The following is a 17,765-nucleotide window of genomic DNA, read 5'->3' on the forward strand; positions in this document are numbered from 1 at the left end:
AAAGGTGTATCCCACCACACCCAGAGCACTTCCTGCCCCACCCCACCCCAAGAGGAATCTTCTTTGGAAAGTCCCTTGCTGGTTCGTGTGTGGTGTCTGCCGAGAAGACTGGACTGCAGCTTCTGATTTATGCATGGTGTTCGCTACTGGACTGAACTGCAGGTACCCTGACAAAGAAGAGTAGACTCACCCCCAAAGAACTATCTCTAAACAGGTCTACTTCCCCACGTCCTAATAACGCTGGTGTGTGGTGGGCTAGAGGGAAGTCTGAACACTTATTAAAGTAAGTTGGGAAAAATGTACACCTATACACACCCCCTTTTGTGGGGATAGTTTTACATAGCCCGGGCTGACCTCGAACCTGCTATGTAGCCAGGGATGACCTTGGACTACTGCACATGCTATTTTCTGGGGTTACAGGTGAACACTACCACTACCAGATCTTTCTATATAAACAAGATATGCACCATAGACCTGAATGACTTCCGAGAGCTCACTGTCTTCTTAGATGAGTACTGTGTTCATTGTCCTCTAGTGTCCTAGGATCTGCAATGGTCATTAAGTTCTTTAATAAATCTCACCCGGGGCTGGAGAGATGGCTCCCTGGTAAAGAGCACTGGCTGCTCTTCCAGAGGACCCAGGTTCAGTTTCCAGCAACCACATGGTGGCTCTAGTTCCAGAGGATCTGACACACTCTTCTGAACTCCATGGACACTGACTACACATGTGGTGCCCAGACATACATGCAGCAAAATATTCATACACATAAGACAAACCTAAAAAATTTAACAGTGTAAAAAAGAAAAGCTTCAACTGCTCAAAATCTCAATGGGAAGCAGAGAGGATCTATTCCCCCTTTAGCTCACTCGAGCCGGGCAGTGCTGCCCACACCTTTAATCCCACACTCCGGAGGCAGAGGCGGGCCGATCTGGTCTACTTCGGTTCTGGGCTGTAGAACACATGTGTAAGTCTGTGTAAGTCGGTGAAAATGAGGAGTCTGACCACTGGTTATCTTTCAATCAGATGGCTCTGAATAGCTCAAGGTACATATACATAGACACATACACCATATACATCATACATATACATCATATACATATATATGACTTATTTATTTTACACTGTTGCTGTCTTCAGACACACCAGAAGAGGGCATCAGATCCCATTACAGATGTTGTGAGCCACCATGTGGTGGGGATTGAACTCAGGACCTCTGGAAGAGCAGTCAGTGCTCTTAACCACTGAGCCATCTCTCCAGACCCTATCTATACACGTTTTAATACACTCAAGCACGAGCCGTTTTAACTCATTTCCTCTTTAACCATTTTCCAACAACCACTAACATTTACCCATTTTGGTTTCTTTTCCTCCTTCCCTGCTCCCATGCCTTTATTAATGGACCTCTCCCCTGCATTTTTAAACATTAATTAACCTTTACTTCATATCTAAGCATGAATCTTATATTGTAAGCCAAATGATTCTATCTAGCCAGGCACCACCTATTCATGCTGTGCCCAGGCTGGCAGCAGACATGCTGTTACAGAAATGAAAGACAGGCAAGCACAGGGGTTAGCCTTCAACAGTGCGCTGCTTCTGTATTTTTTCAGCCAGCAAAGTCTGAACTTTTACACCCTTTATTTCTCCTTTATACATTCTATAAATTCTTGATGTCATCTTTTAGGAAACTATTGCCTACGTTCTTGGGATATAGCGTCTGTCTGTCTGTCTGTCTGTCTGTCTGTCTCTTAGAACAGTTAAGCAAGAAGAAACCTTAGTGAGTTCCTCCTGCCTAGTCACGGTGACTGCAGAGGCCATTGGGGTCAACGGGAGGAGCCACTGCAAAGAGGCTTAATTTTCTTGTTGAAACTTTAGAAAAATTATCAAAGACTCATCTGAGGGGCTTTTGTTCCCAGGAAACTCTGGCGGCTGACAAAGCAAACTAAGAATTACCATAAGAGCAAGCACATCTGAAGCTAGAAGGGCTCGAAGCTCCCACCCACCGGAGGATCAGTGCCAGGGTCTGCAGCCGCTCCCAGACACAGGTTCAGTTCCCAGCCCTTACATCAGGCAGCTTTCAACTTCCTGCCAAGGCACACTCATGTGCTTCTCCTGTAAGTTACAGTATGGCTTCCGCCGGTCTACAGAGTGAGTTCCAAGACAGCCAGGGCTACACAGAGAAACCCTGTCTCGAAAAACCCAAAATAATAACAAAAAGATCACTCAACAGCCGTAGGCTGGGGTGGCCCAGACAATTTGTCATGTTATGGACACTGTCATGCTGTTAACTTCCTGTCTTAAAGTTCAAACACCACGCCCACTCTAATCATCAGAAATAAGAGAGACGGTTCAGTTTACAGCTTGTACTGCTCCCAGACACAGGTACGGTTCCCAGCCCTAACATCAGGCAGCTTTCAACCTCCTGCCTTGGCGGGAACCAGCACATGTCCACATCACCAGTCCCACATAGACATAACTTTAAAAAATAAAAATCATGTACATAGGCAGACATCCACTGTGTACATGTGAGTAAACAACACTACTAATAAAACGCTTTAAAAAAAATAAACCAAGCCGGGCAGTGGTGGCGCACGCCTTTAATCCCAGCACTTGGGAGGCAGAGGCAGGCGGATTTCTGAGTTCGAGGCCAGCCTGGTCTACAGAGTGAGTTCCAGGACAGCCAGGACTACACAGAGAAACCCTGTCTTGAAAAACCAAAAAAAAAAAAAAAAAAAAAAAAAAAGAAACCCTGTCTTGGGCTGGAGTGATGGTTCAGCAGTTAAGAGCACTGACTGCTCTTTCAGAGATCCTGAATTCAATTCCCAGCAACCACATGGTGGCTCACAATCATCTGTAATGGGATCCGATGCCCTCTTCTGGTGTGTCTGAAGACAGCGACAGTGTACACATGTATAAAATAAATAAATAAATAAATTTTAAAAAATCCATATTCCTTTCCTGCCAACACATATACTTGGTCACATCACACTAGAAGACTATTAAAGAAAGAAAGAAAGAAAGAAAGAAAGAAAGAAAGAAAGAAAGAAAGAAAGACAGAAAGAGAAAGAAAGAAACCCTGTCTTGAGGCCTGGAGATATGGTTCAATAGTTAAAAAGACTGGCTGCTCTTTCAGATGGCCCAGGTTGAATTCCCAGCACCTACATGGCAGCAGATGGTCCAGGGGATCTGACACCCTCACACAGACATACATGCAGGCAAAACAACATAAAAATAAATTTCATATATTACACAATGTATCTTGACTACTGTTTCCCTTAGGTAGCTTTCTTATACAGCCTTGGACCACCTGCTCAGGGAATGGTGCCTCCCACAGTGGGCAAGGACAATCCCCTATAGAAATGCCCACAGCCAACCTGATCAAGGTGATTTTCAACTGAGGCTTTCTTACCCAGGCTGTGTCGACTTGACTATCAGTTTAGTTAATATCATAGATTATGAGTTGTGTGACTCATAATGTACATATGTGATCTGTAGATATATAACCTATATATAATCACATGTGTAAATACATATGTAGATTGTGTATCTATATATGTGATATATAGATCTATATGATAAATATATACTACTTCTATGTATGAACATCAAAAGCACAAGCTAGTGGTACCAACAACAATACTACTAAAGGAAAGAATTCTTTAAAATGGCACTAAACAAAAAGGTAACTTACAAAAACCTCATTTACAGACACATCAAAGCTCAGAAACTTTCTGGGTAGGGGCACGTTCTGTGGGTGAGAACTTTGGTCTTCACTATTGTACTGTAATACTTTAACCACTGAGCCATCACTGTAGCACTTAAAACTTGAAGGAAAAGAGAGGGGGGAGGAAAGAAAAAGAAGAGAGAGAGAGCCGGGCAGTGGTGGCGCAAACCTTTAATCCCAGCACTTGGGAGGCAGAGGCAGGCGGATTTCTGAGTTCAAGGCCAGCCTGGTCTACAGAGTGAGTTCCAGGACAGCCAGGGCTACACAGAGAAACCCTGTCTCAAAAAACCAAATGAGAGAGAGAGAGAGAGAGAGAGAGAGAGAGAGAGAGAGAGAGAGAGAGAGTTTTTTTGTATGGGTGTTCTGCCTACTTGTAAATCTATTCAGAAGAGGGCATCTAATCCTCTGGGACTGGGGTTACAGATGGTTGTGAGCTGCCATGTGGGTGCAGGGCATAAAATCTGGGGTCCTCTAAAGAGCAGCCAGTGCTCTTAACTGCTGAGCCATTTCTCCAGGCCCTAAGAATTTTAAATATGTTTATCAGTGTCTGCCCTTGGCCAGCAAGGTACTTCAGTGGGTCGAAGAAGTTCTTGCCATGAAAGGCAAGATGATCCTGAGTTCAATCTTTGCAATCTGTGTCAGAAACACATGAAACATATGCACGCACACACACACACACACACACACACACACACCTACAGAGACATGGAAAAATTCAAAAATTAAAAATACCAATATTGACAAATCACATCTCCAGGCTTGCCTTCTAGGGCAGCAAGGGGGACAGTGAGCACTGTATGAGACCATCAGGGTCACTTGGACACTTCTTTAAGGACCATCCTAAATACACCTTCTCCTCTTCGGAAACAGGCAAATCTACCATCTATGCAAGCCCAAGCCTCCTGGCCACCAAACCACAGAGAAGGGTGGTGCTGTGTGTGGCTCAGTCTCCCAGCCACGCCTGGGGCTTGGCAAATGCGGCAGTCATGATCCGGAGCTCCTGTGGAGACCGACGTATGGAAGTCATTATGTGCTTTCCTGCCAAGCAGGGTCCACCCAGGCCGTCTCCCACACAGCTCCTTCTGTCCAGAAGGCCTTTCCCACTCCTGTCCCTATCCGCCTGAGTTCTGGCATTTGTGACCGTGCAGCTCAGACATAACTTGTCACTTCACCAGTCCCATCAATCCATCCTCACTCAGGAAGCCCCAGGCATCACTGTGCTTCTGTTTTGACTCTCGTTCCCTACCTAAGAACTATGGATTAAAGCACCAACAGCCACTGGCTCTCAACCACCTACATGTAATTCTAGCTCCTGGGGATCAGATGGCCTCTTCCAACCTCTTCAAGCACACACAGCATACGCTTACACAGAAACATTGACATAGATAAAAACTAATAATACAGGCTAGAGAGGTACTCACCACTCAACAGCACTCCCTACTCTGCTACAATATCAATTCTTCTCCCAGGAACCAAGGCAGACAGCTAAGAGCCACCTTTAACTCCAGCGCCAGGGGGATCCAACACCCAAGTGCCTGCAAGCACTAGCCCTTACATGCACAGATACACACATAAACAAAATGGAGGAAGAGGAAGAGGAGGAGAGGGAGGAGGAGGAAGAGGAAGGGGAAGAGGAGGAGGAGGAGGAGGAAGAGGAGGAGGAGGAAGAAGAAGAGGAGGCTATAGAGACAGCTCAGTGGTTAAGAGCACTGGCTGTTCTTCCAGAGGCCCTGAGTTCAATTTCCAGCAACCACATGGTGACTGACAACTGCCTATAACTCCAGTTTCAGGGGATCCAATGCCTACTTCTGACTCCCACGGTCCCAGGCATGCTCTCGATGCCCAGACGTGCAGGCAGGCAAAACATCATACACATAAGATACAAATAAAATAAAAACAACTTTAGGGGCTGAAGAGATGGCTCAGTGGTTAAATGCACTGACTGCTCTTCCAGAGGCCCTGAGTTCAATTTCCAGCAACCACATGGTGGCTCACAACCATCTGTAAAGGTATCAGATGCCCTCTTTTGGTGAGTCTGAGGACAGTGACCAATGGTATATTCATATACATAAGATAAATAAAATCTTTTTTAAAAATCTGTTGTTGTTATAAAGCTTGATCTTAAAAAAAACTTTAAAAATATAAAGACTTTTAATTAAGATAATGATAATCCCCAGTGTAACATCATTAGTCTGCAGCTCTGGCCCTCCCCAAAAGCTCAGCCTTGCAACCTCCCAAAACAGAGCTGTTGTCTAGGAAGCATTCTGCTGTGTTCTGTTCCTAACCCGTGAGGCAGGGGCTGTGCCTACTTCCCAGAGAGACTGGCCCCTCCACAGCTCTTTGTCTTCTGTCAGCCCACAGCTCATCAATAGCCTTGGGAGAGTGGGTCCAGAAATGGGATCCACACAGGCTTTGAAGGGTAAAGTCTTGTACACACAGGGAGGTGAAGCTTAGGGGACAGTCACCTGCCTTTTCCTGAGACCCGTGAAAACATAGCTTCCCGTACCAAGTAGAGGGAAAAACCAGTGGTCTTCCGCTGAGAGACTCAGCCCTCCATCAACACTAGGCAGTGGCTGAGGGCAATTTTGACCATAATGACTGGGTGATTCTCCTGTCATCCACTGACTAGAAGCCAGGGATGTGGTTCACCATCCTACCTTTGCCCAAGACAGCTCCAGAGAAAGAATCCACTGAATTTTTAGATTGACTTATTTAGTTAGTTAGTTCATGTATGTGAGTATACTGTCGCTGTCTTCAGACACACCAGAAGAGGGAGGGCGTCGGATCCCATTACAGATGGTTGTGAGCCATCATGTGGTTGCTGGGGATTGAACTCAGGACCTCTGGAAGAGCAGTCAGTGCTCTTAACCACTGAGCCATCTCCCCAGACCCTGATTTTATTTTATTTTATTTTATTTTTGTAATGAATTGTATTTTTTTCCTTTTTTTTGGGGGGGGGGTACTATTTCCCTATATAGCCTCAGCTGGCTTTGAACTGGACCTCCTAACCTAGCCTCTCCTGTGCTGGGATAACAGACATGTACTGACACATTAGCTAAAGTACATGCCTTTTTTTTTTTTTCAACACAGGTTTCTCTGTGTAGCCCTGGCTGTCCTGGAACTTGTTCTGTAGACCAGGCTGGCTTCAAACTCACAGATCCTCTTGCCTCTACTTCCTGAGTGCTGGGATCAAAGGCGTGTGTCACCACCACCAGGTTTAAAGCACACACTTTAATTTTATGCTTTTCTGAGACAGCCTTTCATGTAGCCCAGGCTAACCAGAAAGTCACTAAGTAGCTGAGGTTAGCCTTAAACTCCTGACCCTTTTGCCTTTACCTGACAAGTGTTGTTGACCATGCCAGCTCTAGACTGCACACTTCATTGTGTGTGCACACACATGTGTGTGCACACGGAAGTCAGAGTCAGTGTCAGATGCTTTTCTCCATCACTCTTCACCTGAGTTTGTGTGGGGTGTGTGTGGATGTGGGTGCATGGGTGTAGGGTGTGTGTGTGTGTTTGCCTGCATATATCTGTTCACCACATATATACAGTATCTGCAGAGCCAGAAAAGGGTACCGGATCCCTTGGAACTGGATTTACAGACAGTTATGAGTTATGTGGGTGCTAGGAATTGAACTCCAGATTCTCTGAAAATCAGCCAGTGTTCTGAACTACTAAGTCATCTATCCATCCCCTCCACCTTATTTTTTGAGATTCTCAATAAATCTGCATCTCATCTATCAGCTAGATTGAATAGTTAGCAAACTCCCAGGATCCTCTTGTCCCCATCTCCCAGCTCTGGGATTTCAGATGTGCACCACAATGCCTGTCTGTTTTCTGGGAATTCAGACTCTCTCTCGGGATATGTCTTTGCTATATTTCTATTGCTGTAATAAAACACCATGGCTAAAAGCAACCTGGAGTTTATTTTAGTTTATATTCATACTCCATCATCCAGAGAAGTCGGGGCAGGGATGGATGCAGAGGCCATGGAGGAGTGCCGCTTACTGACTTGCTCTCCATGGTTGTTCAGCAACCATGTCTCATAACACCCCAAGACTACCTTCCCAGGGATGACACCGCCACCGTGGGCAGGAATCTCCCACAGCAATCACTAATTAAGAGAATGCACTGTGTACTGCAGCAACATGTGGTGGCACACGCCTTTAATCCCGACACAGGACAAAGAGGCAGGCAGATCTCTGTGAGTCTGAGGCTGGCATAGTCTACAGAGTGAGTTCCAGGACAGCCAGGGCTACACAGAGAAACCCTGTTTCTGAAAGAAGGAAGGAAGGAAGGAAGGAAGGAAGGAAGGAAGGGAGGGAGGGAGGGAGGGAGGGAGGACAAGGAAGAGGAAAATGCACTGCAGGCTTGCCTTCAGGCCAGTCTAATGGGGGCATTTTCTCAGTTGAGCTCCCTCTTCTCAGATGACTCCAGCTTGTGTCACGTTGACATAACCTAGCCAGCACTGGGTGTGACTCAGTGGTAAAGTGTTTGCCTAACGTTCACAAAGAACTGGATTCAATCTCCAGCAGGGCCAAAAAAAAAAAAAAAAAAAAAAAAAAAAGCCAGCAGGGCAACCTGGGACGTGCATATATGCGTGTGTGTGTGTGTGTGTGTGTGTGTGTGTGTGTGTGTGCATGCGTGACTGTGTGGGTATGAAGGGGCCCTGTTTTGTTTATTTTTCTCCCGTTGATTCTTAAGTACTTACTAAAAATTTCCAACCTGGTCTCAGAAACTGAAGGAAAAATTTCACATCTAAGCATAAACAGCTGGGGAACCAGAGGCGCGGATACAGGTCTGGCTGGAGGAGTGGGCAGGGAGTCAGGGTGCAAGGAGCGGGGCCCCAGAATATATAGAGAGCTGGGAACCCAGGAGAGACATGAACGGCCGGCCGCCTCTGGTGCCGCTGCCCTGAGGGGTGGCTCTACACTTTCCCTCACTTGCACAGCATCACACGCTTCCCATTACTATGTTCGGGTTCCAACCCTCAAGCCTTGGGCTGGATCATTATTTGGAAATAGGGTCTTGGCAATCTTAATCAAGTTAGAACGAGAACAAAGCGGAATAGTGTGGGCCCTAACTCATTTTCTTGTGTCTTTATATAAGGAGGAAATATTTGGTTTTTTTTGTTGTTGTTGTTTTGTTTGGTTTTTTTTGTTTTTTGTTTTTTGGTTTTTTGAGACAGGGTTTCTCTGTGTAGTCCTGGCTGTCCTGGAACTCACTCTGTAGACCAGGCTGGCCTCGAACTCAGAAATCCACCTGCCTCTGCCTCCCATGTGCTGGGATTAAAGGTGTGCGCCACCACTGCCGGGCTTGGTTTATTTTTTTTTAAGCGTTTTATTAGTAGTGTTGTTTACTCACATGTACACAGTGGATGTCTGCCTATGTACATGTGTCTGAGGTTACAGGCATCCCCTGGGGCTGGAGTTACGAGTGGTTATGAGCTGCCTGAAGTACATGCTGGGAATCGAACTCAGGTCCTCTGCAGGAACAACATGTTCTTAACAGCTTTCCAACCCCTGTTTATTTCTTTAAGAGGAAATTTTGGGCAGGTGACATGGCTCATCAGCTGAAGGTGCTTGCTGAATTCTAGCCCTTGAACCCTCATCCTAAATAAACTAAGGGTTGGAGGGAGGGCTCCAACCTGCTCTGCTCTTCTAGAGGCCTGGGATTCAAGTCCCAGCACCCACTGTTGGTAACTCCAGCCCCAGGGGATCACTGAAACTGCAATTACAGATGGTCGTAAGCACAATGATGTGGATGCTGTGAACTGAACCTGAGTCCTCAGCAAAAGTAACCAGTGCTCTTAACTGATGAGCCTTGTGTACAGCCTGGCAAATGAACATGGCAGGTAAGGAGCAGGGTGTCACTTTGGGAAGCTTACAGACACTATTTGGGATTCCACTGCTGGGAAAGGTATCTACTGGCCCCCTACGTATTCACTTACCCACTTATGTATAACTGTCAGCACAGGTGCATGGGTTCTTTTTTTTTTTTTTTTTTTTTTTTAAAGATTTATTTATTTTATATGAGTACACTGTCCCTGTGTTCAGACACACCAGAAGAGGGCATCAGATCCCATTACAGATGGTTGTGAGCCACCATGTGGGTGCTGGGAATTGAACTCATGACCTCTGGAAGACCAGCTAGTGCTCTTAACCACTGAGCCATCTCTCCAGCCCCCATGGGTGCTTAATTTTTATCGACAGTTATAAGAACACTATTAAACCCACTTTTTAAAATTCGTTTCTTTTTTTGGATCATGCTCAGCCTTTAACCAGGGGCTAGAGTCTAACTAAGGTCCTTACACTTTACCAACTGAACAGCTATCTCTCCAGCACTGGGCTCCACTCTTTAATAATAATAATAATAATAATAATAATAATAATAATAATAATAATAATGGACTTCTGGTGTGTCTAAAAACAGTGGCAGTGTACTCATATATATTAAATAAGTAAATAACGCATTAAAAATAATTTTGAGAATTTGAATTCTACATAGCTTAAAGCTTAACACTATTGCATTTTTAAAGTATAATTTACAATGTCAGGTTACCCGGCATGGTGGCGTGCACACGAAATCTCAGCACCGGAGAAGTGAAGGATGGGAATCAGTAGGTCAGGCCAACATAGGAAGCTCTAGGCTAGCCAAGGCTATGTAAGAAAGACCCTATCTCAAAGACAACAGGAAGAAGCCAGATGTATGGCATAAGCCTGCGATCCCAGCACTCAGGATGCTGAGGCAGGATGATGAAGAGTTCTAGGTCACTCTGGGCTACATACAGAGACTAAATCTCAAACGCAAGTCCTTGCAACTAGACGCACTGTTCTAAATGCATAGTTGGGCAGGTCTTAACCAGTGCCCTCTTTGGGGGAACTTCAGGCAATCGCGAGTGTCCATGAACGGAAGTAAATTCCTCAGACAAGGGATGTGTCAAGTGATGTCAGCTTCCCATTTCAGATCTGGACAAGGCTAAGTTCCCCAGCGCGGGTAAACAAAGTTGCTAAGGGGTCAAAACAGACATATAGCAGCAAGAATTTTTTCTATATATCAGCAACTTGGGAACTTCGCTAACTGTACCTGGGAGGGGACTGGAGGAAGGGAAAGGTGCTGGCTACACAGCTGTGCACGCCCACCTCTCCCAAGGCACCGGGCTGACCAAGGTGGAGGATGGAGGAGGAGGAATGTTCTCTCAGCTTCCTTCCCATGCATCCTCTCACATTCTCGCTCCCTGTCCTCTCCTTTTCATGTCCCTCTGGCAGTCGCACCGCCCCGCCCACTCTGGGTGAAGGGCTCAAGAGGGTCGTGCTCCCCTGGAAGGCTGGCGGGGCCCCGCGGCATCTGCTGACCGGTGGGTGGGGCGGCGGAGAGCCGCGTTGGGGAGAGCAGAGCTGCGGAGGGGTAGGAGGGGGCCGGACCCTTGGCCTGGGTCCCAGGGGGCGGTGCCGGCGCGAACCGTCCCAGGTCCCTCCCAGGCGGGAGCAGCACAGGCGGTGCCCGGGTAGCGGCGGAGTCATGGACGGCAGCGGGCCTTTCAGCTGCCCCATCTGCCTGGAACCGCTCCGGGAGCCGGTGACACTACCCTGCGGCCACAACTTCTGCCTCGCTTGCCTGGGCGCACTCTGGCCGCACCGAAGCGCGGGCGGCACCGGTGGTTCCGGAGGTCCGGCTCGCTGCCCACTTTGCCAGGAGCCTTTCCCCGACGGCCTGCAGCTCCGCAAGAACCACACGCTGTCCGAGTTGCTGCAGCTCCGCCAGGGCTCGGGCCCGGGACCCATGGCCGCCCCAGCTTCAAGTTCGGCCCGGGGCGCCACGCCGGAGCCCTCCGCGCCCAGCGCACCACCTCCGGCTCCGGAGCCATCGGCTCCCTGCGCACCCGAGCCGTGGCCCGCGGGTGAGGAGCCGGTGCGTTGCGACGCGTGCCCCGAGGGCGCCGCCCTGCCCGCCGCGCTCTCCTGCCTCTCCTGCCTCGCCTCCTTCTGCTCCGCGCATCTGGCCCCGCACGAACGCAGCCCGGCCCTGCGCGGCCACCGGCTGGTGCCCCCGCTGCGCCGGCTGGAGGAGAGCCTGTGTCCGCGCCACCTGCGGCCGCTGGAGCGCTACTGTCGCGTGGAGCGTGTGTGCCTTTGCGAGGCCTGTGCCACTCAGGAGCATCGCGGCCACGAGCTCGTGCCGCTGGAACAGGAGCGCGCGCTTCAGGAGGTGGGGTACCTTGAGCGGGCACGTGGAGATGGGTGACAGGCAGGGCAGGAGAGCTATTTAGTCCCTCACTCTTCTCAGGGTGTGTCTGTTATATATTTGTTTTATCATTGTGGCTGTGCACATGGAGATCAAGGAAGCCACTTTGTGGGGCTGGTTCTCTCCTCTGGCCTTTCCGCGGGTTTCATCTCTCTGACTCAATAATAGACTTAGTTTCTTCCTCTATCCTGAGGATCTTTGTAACCTCTTCCGGTCTACACTGTCATTCCCTGGGGTTGGTGTGGATGGAAGGGGAGTCAGGAGGGACCAGTGAGTAGATGAAAGATTGGCAAAAAGCCGAGAGAGAGAGAGAGAGAGAGAGAGAGAGAGAGAGAGAGAGAGAGAGAGAGAGAGAACACACAAACGAGAATTGAAGCTAGGTTAGTCTAGGTGTAAAGCCGAGAGGGATCTGCATTAGGCCCTTGGAGGCCCTGGGGGTCAGGAGCCGCTGGGTGCGGGCGGGGTCCCATGGTTGATGCCTTCTTCTTGCTGGTCCCAATTCGGATTTGTCCTGAACTGAGTCAGCCACTTTGGATGGGTGTGGCGTGCACCAGGAGAGCGATGGAGGTTGGGCTGGTCACACAGCTCTCCTCTGTCCGAATGCTCGGCCCGTTGGGAGCGTGTGCCCAGTGTCCCGCTACCTCCCGCCCCCAGTTTCCTTTGGCCTCCATCCCGGTCTTGGCGCCTCTAGCTTTGGGATTTTCCGCCTCTCCTGCCTGGAGCTGTGACTCATAAGACCCGAGGGATTTGCCCGGAATCCCCATTTTTCTGAGTTGGATTGGGAGGTGAAGGCTCTTTTGAAACTAATCCCCAGAACTATTTAGTGGCCTCTCTTCTGGTTCAGTCACACCCCACCCTCTCACACTTTGCCTCTTCCACACTGGGAAAGACAGTCCTAAAAAGAGAATCATAGGTGGCCTCTGGCTTCTCTGATCAACAGGTGATGCCAACAGCCGGGCTTTTGGAAATAGCACCAGCTTGGACCAGCGCTGCCTTGGGGGATATTCTGGGATATCATAGCCATTTTCAGTCCCTTCATTCACAAATGTCACTGCCTAGCCCCCCAAATTCTGAGATGTGTTGCAAGTTAGGGACCTTTATCAGACACCAATCTCACAAAGCCTGATCCACAGGCGGAGCAGTCCAAAGTCCTGAGCGCCGTGGAGGACCGCATGGATGAGCTGAGCGCCGGCATTGCACAGTCCCGCCGTACAGTGGCCCTCATCAAGGTCAGGGCCTAATCCCCCTGTGCACCCGAAGCAGGCCTCTGAAATCACACATAAGCGTTCACTGTGGTACCACCACTCTAGCCAGCCATGCCCAATTGACTGCTCGTCCCTACTCAGCAGGAGCACCTTGTTTCCTGCTAACTGGCTCAGAACCAGAGCAGGCTGGGGCTGGTCCTCTGCCCTCCGAGTGAGGCTGGGTGGGGGGCTGGGTGGGCGCAAGCAGTCATGGATGGAGACAGCAGGCAAGCCTGGTCTTTGCCCTCACTGTTGCCTCCCCCGCCCTCTCCTGCAGAGCGCAGCTGTGGCAGAGCGTGAGAGGGTGAGCCAGATGTTTGCGGAGGCCACAGCCACCCTGCAGAGCTTCCAGACCGAGGTGCTGGGGTTCATCGAGGAGGGAGAGACCACCATGTTGGGCCGCTCCCAGGGTGACCTGCGTAGACAAGAGGAACAGCGAAGCCGCCTAAGCCAGGCGCGGCACAACCTCAGTCAGGTTCCAGAGGCAGATTCAGTCAGCTTTCTCCAGGTGAGGGCAGCTCGGGAGCCACAGAGGGAATTGAGGGGATGGGGTGGAGTTGAGAAATGGGTGCCTGGGTGCCTGGCCTTCCATAACAGTTGCTACCTTCCCTGGCTGGGAGATGCTGTGGCCAGCAGACTTACTAGGCATTTGTCTGACACAGGAGCTCCTGGCACTACGACTGGCCCTGGAGGAGGGGTGCGGCCCTGGGCCTGGGCCCCCCAGGGAACTCAGCTTCACCAAGTCCTCCCAAGTGGCCAGAGCAGTGAGAGACATCCTTGTCTCAGCCTGTGCCAGCCAGTGGGAGCAGCTGCGGGGGCTGGGCGGTGATGAGGATGGACTACAGAAACTTGGTTCAGAAGGTGGGTGCCCCTCCACAATGACTCACTTCCCCCAGATAGACCATGCGGCCCCCTAGATCTGATGTCCATCCAGGCACGAAGGAGGGAGTGTCAGGCACTAGGGGAAGGTCTGTAATCTTGCCAGGAACTGAAGCTATGCCTTCTGGGGACAGAGGGGATTCTAGCTCACCCATGGACTGCATAGGGATGAAAGTCCTGCATGCAAGAAGCCCCCCGGAGGGGGGGGCTCAAACACCACACCTGCATGAGAACATGGTCCCAAATGGATGTCTGTCACCAAACACCAAGCGTCTGCAGGCTTTGGGAGGAGGGGAGGGTAGAAGGGAATTACATCCATAGGTGGGGGTGTGGCACTACCAAGGGTAGTCCTGCACCCAGCCACAGGTATTCCAGAGAGATGGCTTCCTCTTCCTCTGCAGCAGATGTGGAGTCCCAGGACCCTGACAGCACCAACATGCTGGAGAGTGAGGCTCCCAGGGATTATTTCCTCAAGTGTAAGTACCCAGCCTGCTGCTACCAAGGGGCCTCCGGTTAGCTGCTAGGCTCCTTAGTCTCTGAGGCGAACAAGGTCATCTCCATGGGTGGTCTCCATTAGTTCTGGCTGTTTGCGGAGGGTTAGCTGGGGGGAGGGGAGGAGCGATCCCATCGGAGCCTGGCTGTGATCTGCCACTCTCTCCCATCCCTGGGGTCAGTTGCCTACATCGTGGACCTGGACAGTGACACAGCAGACAAGTTCCTGCAGCTTTTTGGAACCAAAGGGGTCAAGAGAGTACTGTGCCCCATCAACTACCCGGAGTCACCCACCCGCTTCACACACTGCGAGCAGGTGCTAGGAGAGGGTGCCCTGGACCGGGGCACCTACTACTGGGAGGTGGAGATCATCGAGGGATGGGTCAGTGTGGGTGTCATGGCCGAGGGCTTCTCCCCGCAAGAGCCCTATGACCGGGGCCGGCTGGGCCGAAACGCACACTCATGCTGTCTGCAGTGGAATGGGCGTGGCTTCTCAGTCTGGTTCTGCGGGCTGGAGGCCCCGCTACCCCATGCCTTTTCGCCTACTGTGGGGGTCTGCCTAGAGTATGCGGACCATGCCCTGGCCTTCTATGCTGTTCGGGACGGAAAGCTGAGTCTTCTTCGGAGGCTCAAAGCCTCTCGGCCTCGCCGCAGCGGTGCCCTGGCCTCCCCCACTGACCCTTTCCAGAGTCGCCTGGACAGTCATTTTTCAGGGCTCTTCAGCCACAGGCTCAAGCCTGCTTTCTTCCTGGAGAGTGTGGACGCCCATCTGCAGATTGGACCCCTCAAGAAATCATGCATATCCGTGCTGAAGAGGAGGTGATGCAGGGCTGTTTGATCCTGCAGTGGTTTTGTCCATATTTGCTGGAAGAAGGCACTAGCCGTACAGACCGCCATACTCCTAGCTGCCTTACTTTTTGAGGCCTCTGCCTTCCATAACTAGACCTTACACTTTGCAAGGCAAGGGTGGGGTCCCCAGCCCCTGCCCTTGCAGGACTTGTTTTGAGGACAATTCCCATCTGCCCCAGCCCCTTCTTTTCCAGGTCTCTAGAACTACCTGGCACACAGTAGGTGCTCAATAAACATTTGTTGAATGAATGAGTCCCCTTTTCATTCCTCATCTACCAGAAACCCCTATGACTTCTCAGCCTTCAAGATCTGAGGATGGGGCAGGCAAGATGGCTCTGCCAGTAAAGGTGCTTGCGGCCAAGCTTTAGAGCCTGAGTTCGACTCCTGGACCATACATAGTAGATAAAGAGAACTGCCTCTTGCTACTTGTCCTCTGACTCCACTTGCATGCCCTGGTGCCTGAGCCACAAGCACAGGCAGGGACACATGCATACACGGCAAATAAATACAGATAAATGTAAAGCAGACCAGACCAGGACTGGGAGTAGCACAGCTGGTAAAGTCTTGCTGCATAAGATCAAGAGGACCTGAGCTTGAGCCCCCGAAAAGAATCAAACCTGTAATATCCACACTGGAGAGAGACAGAGACAGAGACAGAGACAGACAGGTCACTGGGGCTCACTGGGTGCTAGCCTGAGATAATAGGTGAGCTTCAGGTAAGAAATTGTTTCTCAAAAAATAAGGTAGATGGATATATGACATCTGAGACCTTACACACACACACACACACACACACACACACACACACACACACACCAAAATGCAATTGCACACACATCAAAACAAACAAAAATCAAACAAACAAAAAAACAAGATGAAAAGACCAGAGTGAGCAGGTAGGAGAGAGTGAGCTCCCTGCCCGGGAGGAATCGGGCTGCCTGTCCTTCAGCGACACCCTGGCTCTATGAAGGCAGCGAGAAGTGGATTCTCCCAGAGTCCAGCACCATGGCCACCCCTGTTGCCTACATTTGCTTTGGATGAGGGTAATCTCAAGTATTTCTCATCCTTGGTGCCACAAGCCAATTCTGGACCTACTTTGAGTGTATTGTATCCAGAATTACACACAGAAGTCACACACCGAAAGCCAAGAGCTGAGCCTCTGGCTGGTTTCCAGGAAGGCTCAGTGCCCTCCACCACCCCCAGAAACTCTCTGCCCTGTCTGGGATAACCTAGGCTATAGAAGGAGGCTGTATTTCCAGGCTAGCTCCCTCTTAGGTTCTTTATGCCCCAGATGCATCCCAGAGGGCAGGGGGCAGACAGAGAGGCCCCCAGCAGCTATCCAAGGTCAGACAGGACAATGGGTGAGTTATGCAGCCAGACAGCAAGGCCATACAAGTCCAGCCCCAGCCGCCTGAACTGCTAAAAATAACCCCTCCCACAGAGCCTGCCTGGCCTGGCAGGGCAGCCAGGATGTTTTTTTTCTGGGTGGGGCCTCCCTGCTCCTGCAGGGTTATGTTCTCAACCCTGTTGCTATGGCAGCCACAGGTCCCATAGGTCCCCCTGCATCCAACCAAGGGGCTGTCAGGAGGGTGTTCCACCATCCCACACAGTGGGCCAGCTTGGTCTTCCTAGAGTCTTTTCTCACCTGCAAACAGCCTCCATCTTCCACAGAAGCCCAGCATCCTTAGACCACCTGTGCTGTCTTCCCTCCTCCACCAGCTGGGCAGGTTCCACCCTACATATTTTTGTTGCTCCAACCCTCTGCTCCCCGAGTGCAGGAAGCCCTGGCATGCCCCGGAATGTAAGGCAAGGGCCCTGCAGCCAGAGCTTCTCTCCCACAGTCTGGCCCTACCACTCATAGCTACAGTTTCAGCCACTCATAAGTGTCTTACTTGTAGAATGACTTTCAGTTTCCAAAGACTGTCATGGAAGCCAGTGAAATGGCTCAGGTGGTAGATGCTGCCAAGCCTGGCGTTCTGCGTTTGAGTTTCAGAATCCACACGGTAGAAGAGAACTGACTCCTGCAAGCTGTTCTCTTGATTTCCCATGCCTGGGCCGTGTCATGGATGCACCCACATACATGCGTGTGCACACGTAACATAAACAAGTGTAAAATAGGAAACAAAGTAAGCTTTGTTACCCCAAGTCCCCATGGTGCAGCTTTTAGTGCTCCAAATGGAGAAGAGAGCGGTGTTGGCTGGCCCATGGCTGCACAGGGGCTGAGAAGCCCCAGGTTCAGATCATAGGCCCATCCCATCTGGAATGTGACACACAGCTCTGCACTTTAAGCTAATGCCAGTGTGGGTTAGTGTCTGTCTGCATGCATGTATGTTGTA

General features: G+C 50.2%; 1 protein-coding gene across 2 annotated transcripts; it reads left to right on the forward strand.

Annotated features, from left to right (window-relative positions):
• Window positions 1–11,141: 11,141 nt before the first annotated feature.
• Trim47 (tripartite motif containing 47) lies at window positions 11,142–15,678 on the forward strand. 2 transcript variants are annotated; one of them, XM_034504462.2, is made up of 6 exons: window positions 11,142–11,929; window positions 13,099–13,194; window positions 13,487–13,717; window positions 13,872–14,070; window positions 14,490–14,564; window positions 14,763–15,678. In XM_034504462.2, exons 1-6 carry the CDS (start codon window positions 11,243–11,245, stop codon window positions 15,401–15,403), a joined length of 1,929 nt encoding a protein of 642 aa, XP_034360353.1. In that variant the 5' UTR covers window positions 11,142–11,242; the 3' UTR covers window positions 15,404–15,678. The 2 variants fall into 2 exon arrangements, with proteins under 2 accessions (XP_034360353.1, XP_034360354.1); XM_034504463.2 differs by having other exon boundaries at window positions 11,143–11,929; window positions 14,493–14,564.
• Window positions 15,679–17,765: the final 2,087 nt, after the last annotated feature.

This window comes from Arvicanthis niloticus, chromosome 6, assembly GCF_011762505.2.
Source record: "Arvicanthis niloticus isolate mArvNil1 chromosome 6, mArvNil1.pat.X, whole genome shotgun sequence".
Lineage (NCBI taxonomy): Eukaryota > Metazoa > Chordata > Mammalia > Rodentia > Muridae > Arvicanthis > Arvicanthis niloticus.